We start from the raw sequence: 14733 nt of genomic DNA, 5'->3' as shown, positions 1-14733 counted from the left end.
AATAGGGCAGACAAACTCGAGAAGCTGGTGGTTATTCCAATATATAATATTTACCAAGCCAGCACAGAACAGCTTCTATAGTACCTCACTAGTTATTTAGAAGTTCAAACAATGCAGTTCCCTTAAAATACCCAGCCTCAGGCCTCCATCCAGACACACACGTCAGATATGATGATGATTACTGAAAATCTTGTCTCATCATATTAAAAAAAGGTTCTTCCAATTCCAAAGGATCAGCCCATATCCAGGTCCAATTATAACTTAGATCTTACCCAAAATATACACTATTAGCCAATTCTTATTAACTAAGCTAAAATTTATTAAAAAAGAAGAGAGAGAGTGTTGGTTAAAAGATCAATATACATACAGACTTGAATTCAATTCTTGAGGTTCAGATACATAGCAGAGATGAGCTTGTAGTTACCAAAAGTCCTTTTAGAAATAGTCCACAGGCTATAGTCCAATGTCCATATTCAGGGTGACTCTAGTCAGTGACTGGGGATCTCAGTCCTTATGGCTTAAGGTTTCCCCCTCTTGAAACCCAAAGCAGATCTGAGATGAAGTAGGATCGTTTCCCAGGGTTCTTATATGTTTCCAGCAGCCTTTTGGCTTGAGAAAACAATAGGCTTAACTTTTCTTCTCCCAAACATCCTGGCAATTAACATGGTAATTTATCCATTAAACAGTTCAGATACAGGTTACCACAACCTTCAAAGAGACACACACACAATAGTACTATTTCAGTCAAGTATCTTCCTAAATGTTAATATTCCTTTTTTGATCTTTGAATTAAAGCCATAGCAATAGACAAGACTTATTTGCTTACATCACAAGACTGAAGCAAACATCTCCCCTTCTACCTCTAACAATGGAGACTTGCATTTCAAAGCTTTATTCATTTACAGATCTTCCTAACAAGTCTCTAAAGTTCACCCATGGGTCAGGTCCCTCTGTGAGTTAATAAAACTCTTTCTGCCCTGTCACCTTTCAATGAGATATTATATTACACTCATAACATCACAGATGCGTGCATCTGCCCCTTCCCTGATCACCCTATACTGATGTCAGCAAAATGGCCCTGGTGATCCACTAGCGCCTGCAAGACCATGGAGAAGTAGCCCTTTCAGTTGACGTACTCTGTCTCAAGATGGTCTGGGGCCAAAACTGGGATATATGTTCCATCTATTGCTGCAGTTAGGGAATCCCATTGCCTTGAAGCCATCAAATATTTCCTGCACATTACCAAGAGTCACAGTCCTTGTAGCAGGAGGTGATTGATAGCCCTGCAGACTTGCATCATTGCTACCTCAACAGTGAGGGCAGCTCTCATGCTGGTGTCCTTATGCTGCAATGCTGGGACGAGCTCTGCACATAGTTTTGCACATCCAAAAGTTCTACAGCCACTGCTTGTCATCCCACACATGCATCACAATGAGATTCCATCACTCAGTCCTTGTTTCCTGAGCCCAGTACCAATGGTCCACCATGTGCAACTGCTCCATGAATGCCAGCAGCAATCTGGAATTATTTCTTTCCATGGCACACAGGAGGGCAGGCACCACTGATTCACTTTCTGTTTCACAGCTCATGAAATACTGCAGAACCAGCCACGTTGTGGTCATAATGCTCAGCAGTTCAGGATCCATGCTTTCAGACAGAGATGGTGGGCACATAGTTTACAAGGGCTCTTAAAAATGGCATGAAATTAAGTCAGAAGCCCATGGAATGATGGTATGGAAATAACTGCATCATGGGACGGTGAGCACACTCCCATGATGCATCACAATCCATTCCCAGATCTCCCAGGATCAGAGGGTGGCAAGTTGCACAGTGGGATAGCTTCCCACAATACAACTCTCTAACTGTCAGTGCAAGAGCACCGACTGTAGATGTGATCTGCCAACGCAAGGAGCATTGGGTGGATGTGCACAACCGACGTAATTAAAGCAGATGTAACTTAAGTCAACTAAACACGGTAGTGTAAAAATAGCCTTAGTCTCAATGGTGACCTAGAAGCCTTGTCATTATCTCTTTATGAGTACAGACATTACAATTTTTTTGAAAACAAAACATTAAAATGGCCTTTTTCCAAAGAAAAAATATTTTGGAAAAAACTATTTACTTATTCAAATGTTTTAATTTTTCACAGACATTTTCATGACTTCTTTATCCATTGTTTTTAATAAAAAAAAATCAAAACCATTATCAAAATGGTTATCAGCTGTTTTTGTTTACTGAAAACAAGTGTCAAGAATCATTTCCATAAAGTTTTTGACCAAAAAGTATTTTAAAATGCAATAAAAATGTTGAAAAACTGAAAAGAAATCTATTAGAAACCCTGCACAATGGAAAAGTCTTCTGAATTTCATTTTTTTCTTAGTTTTTATTTTTCCTTTTTTGGCCAGCTTTATGAGGACTCATTACATTAAAATAAATTAAAGCCTCTTTGGGTTAAATGTATTATTAGAATTTCTAGTCTACTTACTCCTCATCCTGAAGATGCTCTTCCTCCTCTTGTATCTGGAGGTGATTTTTTACAGGAGCCAGGTTCTCAGTTTTGGCATTGTAATTCCGAAAGCAGACATTCAGCTTCTCATCAAATTCATTCACCAAGTCTTCCATGGACTTGAAACTGATAATTTCAGAGGTGAAGTTCTCAAGCTCAGAAAGGGAGGGATCTTCCAGATGCTGAGGGGATGAGCCGTAAAAACAATGTGGTTTTTCTTCTCTGTCATCAATGTAGCAGGGTCTCAGATCCTCAAACTCCTCATCCAGACTCACCAGTGGGGCTTCCATCTTGGACTGGTTAAGCGAAATCTTCAAGTCAGATTATCTAGAACAAAAAGTACATTCATGAGTCAGTAATGAGGCTTAGTAACATGTATGCTCACATTTTCTGTTTCTGCAGGCTTCAGTTCATTACTGTGGGAAGAGTAGCCTTGTCTATATTGACGATAATATCAGAACTTTCATTACAACCTGCAAAGAGTTGCTCATAGCCTTTTGAAAACTGCATTTTTGGCCTGACATTTTCCATGTTTGATTTCAGCCAGAGATTAATTATTTTTGGAAAGTCTGAGCAAAATCAGTTTAGACTGGAGTTTTTTTTATTATGGAAAGATTTAAAAAAATAATACTTAAGTAAACCTTTAAGACACATTACTCACACAACTAAAAAACAATTTAATTTCACAAACTGAAATTTTTCAGGCAGGCTACTCTTCATGAGAAACAGGCCTTTGCATTGTTTGCTAAAAACTAAAACACAGTTAAGATATAAACATTTTTAAAAAAAATTGTCATGAGTGCACATTAGAAATTTTTGCAAACTTTGGCAGACTCAATATTGCAGCTCAAGTTAACATCAAAGGGTGGGATGTTCAACAGGACTTGTGCTCCTAAGTCACTTGGGTGCTTTTGAAAATCCCAACCATAGTTAATACTGACATTTCTACAAAATCTGCACTGAGAGAACATTTTAATCAGAAAACTGTAAATAATAATTATGAATGATTTCAGAATACTTTATCAGATGCCCCAAAAGCCACAATCCCAAAAATGAGGAAGAAGGTATGCTGGGTGAAAACTGACCTGGTTTAGAGGAAAAGGGACGGCAGCTATAAAGAACTGGAAAATAATATATAACAAATGGAAGAAAGGGGAAGTTGATAGTAATGAATATAAATCAGAAATTAGGAATTGTAGAAAATGGATAAGGGAAGAAAGGGGACACAATGAAAAATCTATGGCCAGCAGAGCTAAGGACAATAAGAAGGAGCTTTTAAAAAAATATTAGGAACAAAAGGAATCCTGGCAATGGTATTGGTTCACTACTAGGTGGAAATGGTAGAATTATCAACAAGAATACAGAAAAGCCAAAAGTGTTCAATAAATATTTCTGTTCTGTATTGGGGGGAAAACATATAATCTCATCATTTGGTGATGATAACACTCTTTCCTCTCAACTCATATCTCTGGATGATGTTAAAGAGAAGCTACTAAATTTAGTCATTTTAAAATAATCAGATCCAGATAACTTGCATCCAAGATTTTTTGAAGAGTTGTCTGAGGAGCTTGCTTTTCAATAAGTCTTGGAGCACTGGGGAAGTTCCAAAAGACTGGAAGAAAGCTAAAGTTATGCCAATTTTTTAAAATGGTAAATGAGATGACCTGGGTAATATAGGTCTGTCAACCTGACATCGGTCCCAGGAATGATAATGGAGCAGCTGATATGGGATTCAATTAATAAAGAATTAAAAGAGGATAATATAATTAATGCAAATCAACCTGTATTTATAGAAAATTGATCCTGTCACACTAACCTGATATCTTTTTTATGAGGTTACAAATTTGGTTGATAATGTACTTCTGTAAGGGATTTGACATGGTACTGCACATTTTGATTAAAAAACTAAGATGGTATCAAATTAAAATTGCACACAGTCTGGGACCGTGGGACTGCTGTGCCCCCTTAACTTACTAATCTTGGTTGTCTCTCACAATGCCTTACTGGTGATAAGCAGCAAACTCCTCCAAGTGCTGTTACCACTCAGGACAACCACATGTGGTACCCCACACCCAGCCAGATTGCATGACTGCTCCCAGAGCCACTCACAAATCACACAGAGAAGGCACCAGCCAAATCCCCCAAGCTCCCATCTTATACCACTGGAATATACCCTCTAGCATTGCTCAAAACCCTTTCTTGAGCAATGCAAGTTTATTAATTGGTTCACCACTTCATCAATCATACACTAGCCTTTGTAGCCTGAGCAGATTTACCGAGCACTTCAGTCAAACTCACTGGTAACGATAAACACTAGAATAAGTTTACTGATTACAAAAAGTGGATTTTAAGTGATTATAAGTGATAGGCAAAAAGTCAGAGTAGTTACCAAAACAAAATAAAAGTTAAGCACGCAGTCTAAATTTTTGACCTTATTATACTAGGCAATAGCTGAACTAAGCAGTTTTTCTCACCCCACTCAAAACTGCAGGTTGGTTACAGTCTTTCATATGCATGCTCATCCGAGACTACTATAACACGAAATATATAGAAGCATGTGGGTAAAACAGAGCAGGAGACATACAATTCTCCCCCAAGGAGTTCAATCGCAAATTTAATTCATGCTTTTTTTTTTAAATGAGCATCATCAACATGGAAGCATGTTCTCTGGAACGGTGGCCGAAGCACAAAGGGGCATATGAATGTTTAGCATATCTGGCACGCAAATACCTTGCAATGCCGGCTACAAAAGTCCCATGCTAATGCCTGTTCTCACTTGCAGGTGCAACTGTAAATAAGAAGTGGTCAGCATTATCTCCCTTGTTTGTCTTAGTGATTGGCTGAACAAGAAGTAGGACTGAATGGACTTGTAGGCGCTAAAGTTTTATATTGTTTTGTTTTTGAGTGCAGTTATGTAAAAAAATCTACATTTGTAAGTTGCACTTTCACAATAAAGAGATTGCACTTCAGTACTTGTATGAGGTAAATTGATAAATACTATTTATTTTGTTTATCATTTTTACAGTGCAAATATTTGTAACCAAAAATAAAAATATAAAGTGAGCAGTGTACACTTTGTATCCTGTGTTGCAACTGAAATCAATATATTTGAAAATGTAGAAAAACATCCGAAAATGTTTAATAAATTTTAATTGGTATTCTATTGTTTAACAGTGTGAATAAAACTGTGCTTAATCGCGATTAATTTTTTAAACTGTGATTAATGGTTTTGAGTTAATCACGTGAGTTATCTGCAATTAATCGACAGCCCTACTAATGATATACATATTTACTTGTGGCACCTTAGAGACTAACAAGCTGCCACAAGTATTCCTGTTCTTTTTGCGGATACAGACTAACACGGCTCCGATACATATTTAGATAGAACAACGGCTTTCAAGAGATCATAACCTTTCCCATGACACCTTACATGGCATTCTTTATATGAAATACCACAATTATATACAAATGATGAATATGGGGGCTACAGGGCACTCCCCCGAAGTATAGTGTGTCACAAACTGACAGCTCTGAAAATGTTACTGTAAATGAGGAATCATCATCAAGTGGTGTTTCCAGTGGGGTCCTCCAGTGATTGGTTTGCAGCCTGTGCGATTTAACATTTTGATCAATGACCTGGAAGAAACCATATTTTTTACACTGAACAAGGCAGGGCAACCTTGTATTAGCTATGCATATGCAGTGCAGCCCTCTTTCATTTAGAACTAGAGCTGGGAGAATTTTTTTTTATATGTGGTTCAGCTCACCTGTATTCTCTCCCTTTAGTGTCTGTAAATTCTAAAAGCTTTGAAAGTGGCCTTCAAAGTTTTCTCAGATATGCACTTATGGGATCACGCATGTGTATTTGCAGCCTCAGTGTGGAGAGCAGAGAGGCCCCTTATGATTCTTTGCAACAAGCTATTCTGATCTTCACTGGCAAGGGTGCTTGGTTGAGAGGAGTTTGGATGCTGGTACTATGGTAGTATTGCTTCCTATCTGCGTCTGGAAGCTAATGTGACCACTTCCTTCTGCATCAGTATACAGAATGTCCGTCTTGTTCATTGCGCATGTGCTCATGGACCTCACCAGTAATTGCAGCTTACAAATGGCAATAGGCCATTTCTTCATTTCACCTTTGAAAGAAGAGGAGCAGATTTTTGTAGATGGGAGCATACAGGTCTGGAAGCAGGCGGGACTGGGAAAGCCATGGGTTATATATTTAATATTTACATGCATATAAAACATTAAGGCCAGAACTTTCAAATGAGAAGGGAGAGCTACTTGGGCAAGAGTGGTTCACCTGCCCTATGCTGCTCCCCCTGCTGTGGCCGAGGCTCTCCTCACAATCCCTAGAAGCAGGTGAGGGAAATGTTCCTCCACACACACCCAGGGACTAGATCACCCTAGAGATGGGAGAAGCAAGAAGGGATGCTTGGCATGTTGGTGGGGATGTCATGGGCAGCTAATGAGAAGAGTGCCTGCACTCAGGAGGATCCAGGGGCAACATTAACTGGTTTATCTGATGTTTGGGGGGCTAGATTAAGGCATATATAGGCTCATGATTAGGGCCCCAGGTCCTGGAGTCATGTGATTTCTTCAGATTCTAAACTTTCATTTTAAGAAAAGGGCATTTCCAGCCAATGTAGTTGTAAAGAAATGCATTAAAATGTGGCACAATTATAACTGAACAAGTCAGAGCTGCCTGCCTGAGTATGGAGACAGTCTGAAACACTAGCTCTGAGAGGGGAACTGCCCCCATGCACCACTATGGGAGGTTAGCACCTAGATTCCCTGCTCTGGATGGGGGGCTTGCCACGCCCACCCCAGCAAGAGGCTCAGTGGCAGGAGGAGAGAGTGCAGTGGGCCTTGCCCCCTACCCCAGCAATTATACCCTGGCTGATGGGGTAAGTACTAAGGAGCCCCTGCTGTCACCCCTTCCTCTCTGGAAAAGGAGATGAGATCCCTGTTGCCTCCCCTCTGTGCCAAAGGGGAGGAAGTGATCCTGCTGCCACTCCTGGGGCAGAAGGAGCCCAATGCCACTGCACTGGCTCTGAGAGGAGAGGGGAACCAGTGCTTCCACCTTTCAAGTGAGGAAGGATGCAGAACAGAGCCACATTGTGCCTATGGACCCAGATGACCTTAGCCTGGCCCTGTCTGGCATTAATTGGTGTCAGAGATCAGACAACTGGTGAAAGAGATCTCCAGGCCAGATGGGCCACACCATATAGGTGGGAGTCATGGCTTGGGGCACCAGAGCACTTTGGTCTCAGGAGTACTTGAGCTAATCAGTACAGGATACATTTTTCAAGCCTTGTGGTCCTTGGCCTTCTGACAAAAGGGGTCAATTTGCTGTCCTGTTCCCTCACCTCCTTCACTTCAGCCTGGGTTCCTCGCCATGAATCTGACACCACCAACCACACATGGCATCCTACTCCATCACCTCCCTCCAATCCTTTTCACGTTATGGGCCTCTTCCACCCCTTAACTGCAGCAAATGGACTTTTTCTAACTGGTCTCCTGCAGGCCTAAGTTAGTTCCTCTCCATATCCCGTCCTTCTTTAGTGTCTCTAGTCTCCTGACTTGAGGCCACCTTCCCTGTCTGCATTATCCTCCACAGACTCACCCTGGCCCAGGCAGCTGGGAAGCAAGCAATTTGGCAGCTTTCCTTTGTTAGATACGGGGCAAGCAGGTAGGGTGACCAGATGTCCCAATATTTTGCACTCTGGCTTTTTTTTCTTTTTTGCTTTGGCAGCCCTCACCGCCCCTCTCCCATGTTTCCCGATATTTTGTTCTTGTCACCTGGTCACCCTACAAGCAGGTGGCAGAGGAAGCCCTCTGCTGATGGATCACATGGGTGATACAGTGAGAGAAGCAGTAGTTAAAGTTCTAGCATTTTTAAAGGTGGCAGGATGGACACATATGTGAGGGGACTGTTGTCCCCTTACTAACACTCAGTGGAGGTGTTTTCGTTGGCTAACTCCCAGTACTAAAAAAAAAGGGAAAGGATCAATGGGAAATCAGTCCCCAGAAACAATGGGGAGAGGCCTATGCTCCAGGTCAGCCTGATTGACAGGGCCGGCAGGCTAATCAGGAAGTCAGGAGACCGGGGGGCAGTCCTGTCCTCAGTATGAGTGGAATTGCCTGGCTCAGCGAGAATGGGGCTGAGCTAGGGAGAAAGCAGGGGCCCAAGCTGAGCTGGGAAGGAGAGCTGTGCCAGTCAGAGGGGCCAGAAAGGCAGCCCGGGAAGCAGTTCAGTGCAGGGAGCAGAGTCACAGAAGCAGCCTACAGAGCACACCTTTGCTGGGAGGAGAGCTGTGGCAACCAGAGCCAGAGGGGCCAGAGAAGCAGGCCAGGGAGTTGGAGGCAGAGCAGCAGCAGTGCTGAGGCAGAGTGGACCTGGAGCTGGGGCTGGAGCAGTCTGGAGCCAGGTGTGGTGAGCAGCTGGGGAGAGCAAGGGGGACCCTAGGCAGCAGGTCCAGCACAGGGAGATGTCCCCCACCAAGATGCCTTGCAGGCCAGGCTTGGAGGGGGATCGTAACCGCAACAGAGCAGCGACTGATACTGGGAAGAAGAGTCCTGCCATCTAAAGCCTGAGGGCGTGTAGCTACCACCAGAGCAAGTGTCTGACCCACAGCATCCCTGCAACACAGCCAGAGCCTGAGAAGGAGGCCTGGGGCTTGCGAGGAACAGACTGAACTTCCCTTACGTTCCAGAGACACTGGTTGTGATGACCCCATACCCACAGACAACTGCTGTTTGGCCATAGGCAAAGGTGTCTCAGGACAATGGGATTGAGGCTGCAGATGGCACAGGGACACCGCCTTTTAACGGCTTGGCATGTGCAGAGAAATTAAACTTATTTCACTAGCTCCGTTTCTAAATCAATGTAGTCAAATCAGTGCAGCAGCCCCTTTGTGTGAACACTCTTAAATCATTTTAAAAGTGACTAATACTGATGTAGTTTAACTCAATATCAAATGCACATAAAAAAGCATGGCTAATGCATCAGTCTGGGGCTCAGAGGAGGAACACAGGATTACCACTGGGTGATAGAAAATTATGGCAAGGTACATGTCCTTCCTTAAGGCTGTCTTACATGGGAGTCTGCCTCTTCCCTGAGGTTTCTCTCCTGTGTGTGTCAGAGCTCCAAAGAGGTAAAGATGCTCCTTTAGAGAGGCCAGACCACCCTGTGCACTCCAGACTATGCGTGAATCTGTGTGCCTCATCAGTGCTCACTTTCCTAACTGAACCTTTTAAACTGTTGTCTTCTTCCCCATTTTTTTAAAAAAGTGGCCGTTTTGTATTTTCCCTGCACTGTGTGTGGCTGCCAGGAGAAGTGGGGTGTAGTGGGGTGGGGAAGGCCTGAATTTTTCCTTCATCATATGCTCTCAAGCCAGCGTGACATGCAAGTGGTCAGTTGCAGGCAGAAGGGTGTCAGCTTGCTTCCCACAAAGTTAGAGTCTTGGGGCTGGTCTACACTACGGGGGAAAATCGATCTCAGATACGCAACTTCAGCTACGTGAATAACGTAGCTGAAGTCGAAGTATCTAAGATCAAATTACTCACCATCCTCATGGCGCGGGATCGATGTCCGCGGCTCCCCATGTCGACTCCGCAACTCTGTTCGGGTTGGTGGAGTTCCAGAATCGATATAAGCGCATTCGGGGATTGATATATTGCGTCTAGATGAGAGGCGATATATTGATCCCCGAGCAATCGATTGCTACCCACCGATACGGTGGGTAGTGAAGACGTAGCCTTAGCCATGGCTATCTCAGAGGAAACTTACTCTGTGTATGGGAGGTCGTTTGTGCTCTAAAAAAATCTAACAACATCTAACTGGCCATATTAACCAGACCCCCATTGGCTGACTCACTACCTCAATCTCCCTTAGCATAGCAGAGCCCTTGGGCCCCGCTAGCAATTATTATTATTAGTGAATGCAAAAGTGGTACCATAAAGGTGTAAAAAGTTCAGAATACAAAATATAAAGTAGAGAGATAAACCAGAGATGCATAAACCAAAAAAAGAAAAATGTCTCCAGTGTCCAAAGGCCTTAGGTGGGCATCACATGCTTTTGTCATTCAGCAGCCTTGGGGTCAGCAGCTGGAAAGTCCTCCTGATACATCCGCCCAGGAGGAGCAGCCATTTCAGTAGGTGTGCCTTGTGTGGCCAGAGGAGCCAGCAAACCCTAACTGCCAAGAACAGCTGATCAGGCTACTGACAATTCTGGCTGTAATTCATCACATATTGCTTTAACTAGTTTCTACAGTTCCAGAAGTGTTTAATAAACTGCTTAGGATACTACAAGTATTTGATTTGATTAGACATTATCCTACCTAGAGGAATTCTCCCAGTTGCCTATTGTTTGCATCTAGCGCACTCGCTGTTTTCTGGGGGGGTTTTAAGGCAGCCAGTTGTTCCTTTGTGTTAAATTTGACTCCATTGTCATCATGGTCATTATAAATAGCTCCTAATGACAAGAGAAATTATTGTTTTGCAGGCTCTAAGTGAAGCCTCCTGTTGCACTGATGCTTATTCAAATAGGCAGAGATTTCTGATCATTTCTAATGCAATTCACAGTTCTCTGAATTGGGCAATTCTGATATAATGACTCATTTTAACAATTTTGGGATGAATTTATTCTTCATAAAAGTGAGGGACTAACACAGCTGAATGAGAGCCCGACATCGCTCAGGCAGTCATTCATTACACTAGCTTTTACCACACTGCTCTGCCAATCCTGACCTACCCTGTCCTGCTATTCCAGCCCTACACCCATAGCCATCCAGCCAGTGTACCACACTAGTACCTTTTACTATTCCAGTCCTTTGCGTCTCTGCCAACAAAACATTGAGGAATCCGTCTTTGGACTGTACAATAACATTCTCAAAAAGATAAAGAGAGCATAACACCACATCATTGACCTTTCTGCCCCTTGATCCTGAATTTCACCTATATTATCCTAAATCCTGCTTTTTTTAAGAGTCCACTCCAACAGCAAGATTGCCCTCCAAACTAGCATCTAGGCAGGCAGCAGAACAAGAGCATAAATCCCGATGCACTGCTTCATTGCAGATGGAGCCTCAAGTTCTCTTTTGCCAAACATGGCATGACAGAAGCAACAGAAGATGGAAAACATCTAGTGCTGGTGGGCTTCCTACCCAGCTCTGCACCTCCCCAGAAGCGGCGACCTCCCTCAGCTCTTAGGTGGAGGCATGCTGCATCTTCCCTGAGTGCCATCTCCTTAGGTCCCATTGGCCAGGAACCCTGGCCAATGGGAGCTGTGGGGGGAGGTGCCTATAGGCGGAGGCAGTGCGCAGAGCCCCTGGGATGCACCTCCCCATAAGAGCCATGGGATGTTGCTGCTCCTGAGGAACCCCCTGAGGTAAGTGCTGCCCAGAGCCCTCATCCTCTCCCACAGGCCAACCTCCATCCCTGAGCCCTGCCCACAACCCCCTGCTGCTGCTGGGGGAAGAGGGCGGTGACCCAAGACTCCCCCACCAGCAGATGGTGTGGTGGGCCACTGCAGAAGTCATTAAGGTCAAGAAAGCCATTAAATCTGTGACTTCTATGACCTCTGTGACAAACTCATAGCCTTATGTACAATACACTGTAATTCATAGATTCTGAGGCCAGAAAGAACCAGTCTAATCACCCAGTCTGCTCTCCTGCATAACACAGGCCACAGAATGTCCCTGAAATAATTGCTGTTTGAACTACAGCAGATCTTTTAGAAAAACATCTAATCTTGATTTTAAAATTGCCAGAGATGGAGAATCCACCACAACTTTTGGTAAACTATCCCTGTGCAATCTCCCTGGGCCTCTCTGTTTGGCCCAAACTTCCTACGCCGGTTGGCTCAGGACACTCTTCTCCTCAGCTTCTCCCCTACCTCTCTGGTTTAACATGAATCCCCCCAACACACAATTTTGCTCAGGACTGACTTTCAAATTAGATTGTATCTCTACTGGATTCGGCCTCACAACATTATCTCCATGTTACCCCTTCCTTACATAGCATGGTACCTGCTGAGTCATTTCCAATGCTGGGATTAAGCAATGAGATCCAGCTGTAACAGCTTCCCTACAGCATCAGATCCTGGAAACTGATAGTTCTCTGCTTGTATGGGGCCCAAACAGGAAGGACACAGGTGGAAGGAGAGTCCTCGCCACTTTGCTGCAGGGGGTGAGGGCAAGGTGTTCTGAAAGCCAGGCTGAAGAGTAACAATCTCTTACTCTCTGCCTCCCCATTCCCCAAGCAGAGAACCCTGCACAAGGCTGTTCTGTTTGCACTAAGCACTTTAGAGATCACTAGGTAGTGCACTCCCAAGTGGCACTGTCAAGACATTAGTGCATTAGTGATGTTAGGTCACTTTGTTTTAAGAGCCAGGCAGCAATAGTGCATCCCATTAATCAGATAAGTAGAGATTCCCAACAAAAACACACATATTCCCCATCCCTATGGACCCCCCCAATACATGCACACACAAACACCCTCCACCACACCCAAACAATCCTCAGTCTCTATACATATAAACACCCACCTCCCATATGCTCACTCACCACTAATCTTCCCCTCCAACACAAACACTAAAAACCTCCACTCTCACACAACCTTCTCTTCCAGTCCACCTTCCCCCATATACACACACACACACACACACACAATCTCCTCTCGCCTCCACATACACACACTCATTCTTGTCTCCCTGAACAGCCTCTCCCACACACATCCAAAACCAATCCATATGCATGCACACACCTCTGCCTCACCTCAAACACAACCCCCTCCATGTACACTTTCCTGCCCCCATAAAGCCTCATTCCTACACAACAAAGCCTCCTGCTCCCCACTCAACACAGACTTCTGCTTGTCCCCACCACAACCCCATTCTACATACCACTCTCCTCCACATACACCCCCAATTCTCAGTCATCGCCTATACATATATAATCCCCTTTTCACCATCCTTACACACACCCCCAAATCCCCATCCCTTCACACCCACTTTCCCATCTGCATTTTCACACACAGCCCCTCTCCCCCACCCTTCACAATCCTTCCTCTGCATCAACACATGCAGACACAAAAAATTTCCTAGCACAAGCCTTTGCCCAGTGCACACGCACCTTGCCTGCACACCTGCAGAGCCCTCCTCTGTACACACACAAAGATCCCCTTCTGTACACACACACACAGTGCCCCCGTACACATACAGAGACACACACAGACACAGTCTGTCCTTTGCGCACACACACAGCCCCCTGTATACACACACAACCACTCTGTACACACACAGAGCCCCATCTGTATTTCCACACACACACACAGCCCCCTGTACACATACTCAGCCCGTCTGTACACACACAGCCCCCCCCCGTACACACACAACCCCCTCTTTGTATATACACTCAGCCTTACACACCCACATACAGCCCCGTATGTACACCCACACAGCGGCCTGTACACACAGCCCTACCTCCGACACAATGGCTCTGCGCAGGGCGAGGACGGGGGCGCTTTCAGGACCACGTTTGCGCGTTGGTTTGCCTGCCTGGGAGGTCCCGTTTAGCCCCGTTGACCCGGCAGTCGCTCGCCAGACAATGGGGACGGATCAGAGGCTGCTTCTCGGAAAGCGGAGTCGGGCCCCCAGCCTCCGCACCGACAATTCGGCCCCCGGCGCCTCCGCTCAAAGGACAGAGCCAAACGCGCAGCTGAGTGTGGTCTGGGGCTCGCCAAGAGCAGCTGGGCAAACGCAAGGGCTCTGGCTCAGCTTAGCATCCCTGGGAGCATGTAACGGAATCAGCGAGCTGCTGCCTGCTTGGAGACAGGGCTGTTCCCAGCCGTCTGCCTCCCCTCTGCAGAGAGCCGTGTGAGCTCAGCCCTTGCTCATCAATATGCATTAGCTTCAAGACACTGACAACAGCACAGCGGTCTGTGCTTCAGATAGGAGGCTTGCTGCTAACACACGCTGATAAGCCCCACTCGCGAGGGACAAGGCCCACTCCTGTTCTTAGGGGCACCTCTGGAAAGAGGGAGGATTTTCTTATCTAAATTCAGAGCTGCGGAGATGATGCAGACACTCAGGAGGTCCGGGGCTCATTTGACAAAAAGCATTGTCTGGTGGGAGAATCCCTCCAAAAATGGAAGATTTTTTCCAAAAGACAGCATAGCAGAAATGAAAGGTAGCATCTCCATGATGCCTTCATCCATTTACCTGGGGA

General features: G+C 44.8%; 1 protein-coding gene across 2 annotated transcripts in view; it reads right to left on the bottom strand.

Annotated features, from left to right (window-relative positions):
• Nucleotides 1-14153, bottom strand: part of FEZ1 (fasciculation and elongation protein zeta 1) — a 141429-nt gene extending 127276 nt beyond the window's left edge. For both annotated transcript variants that reach the window (XM_032766972.2, XM_032766981.2), the window contains exons 1-2: nucleotides 13989-14153; nucleotides 2486-2833 (exon numbers count right to left, since the gene is read on the bottom strand). In XM_032766972.2, coding sequence (XP_032622863.1) covers nucleotides 2486-2796 — 311 coding nt within the window. In that variant the 5' untranslated portion in view covers nucleotides 2797-2833; nucleotides 13989-14153. The remainder of the gene's footprint in view (nucleotides 1-2485; nucleotides 2834-13988) is intronic.
• Nucleotides 14154-14733: the final 580 nt, after the last annotated feature.

This window comes from Chelonoidis abingdonii, chromosome 18 (genome assembly GCF_003597395.2).
Source record: "Chelonoidis abingdonii isolate Lonesome George chromosome 18, CheloAbing_2.0, whole genome shotgun sequence".
Classification (NCBI taxonomy): Eukaryota; Metazoa; Chordata; order Testudines; family Testudinidae; genus Chelonoidis; species Chelonoidis abingdonii.
The sequence above is the reverse complement of the archived record's forward strand: the minus strand, read 5'-3'. Positions and strand labels throughout refer to the sequence as shown.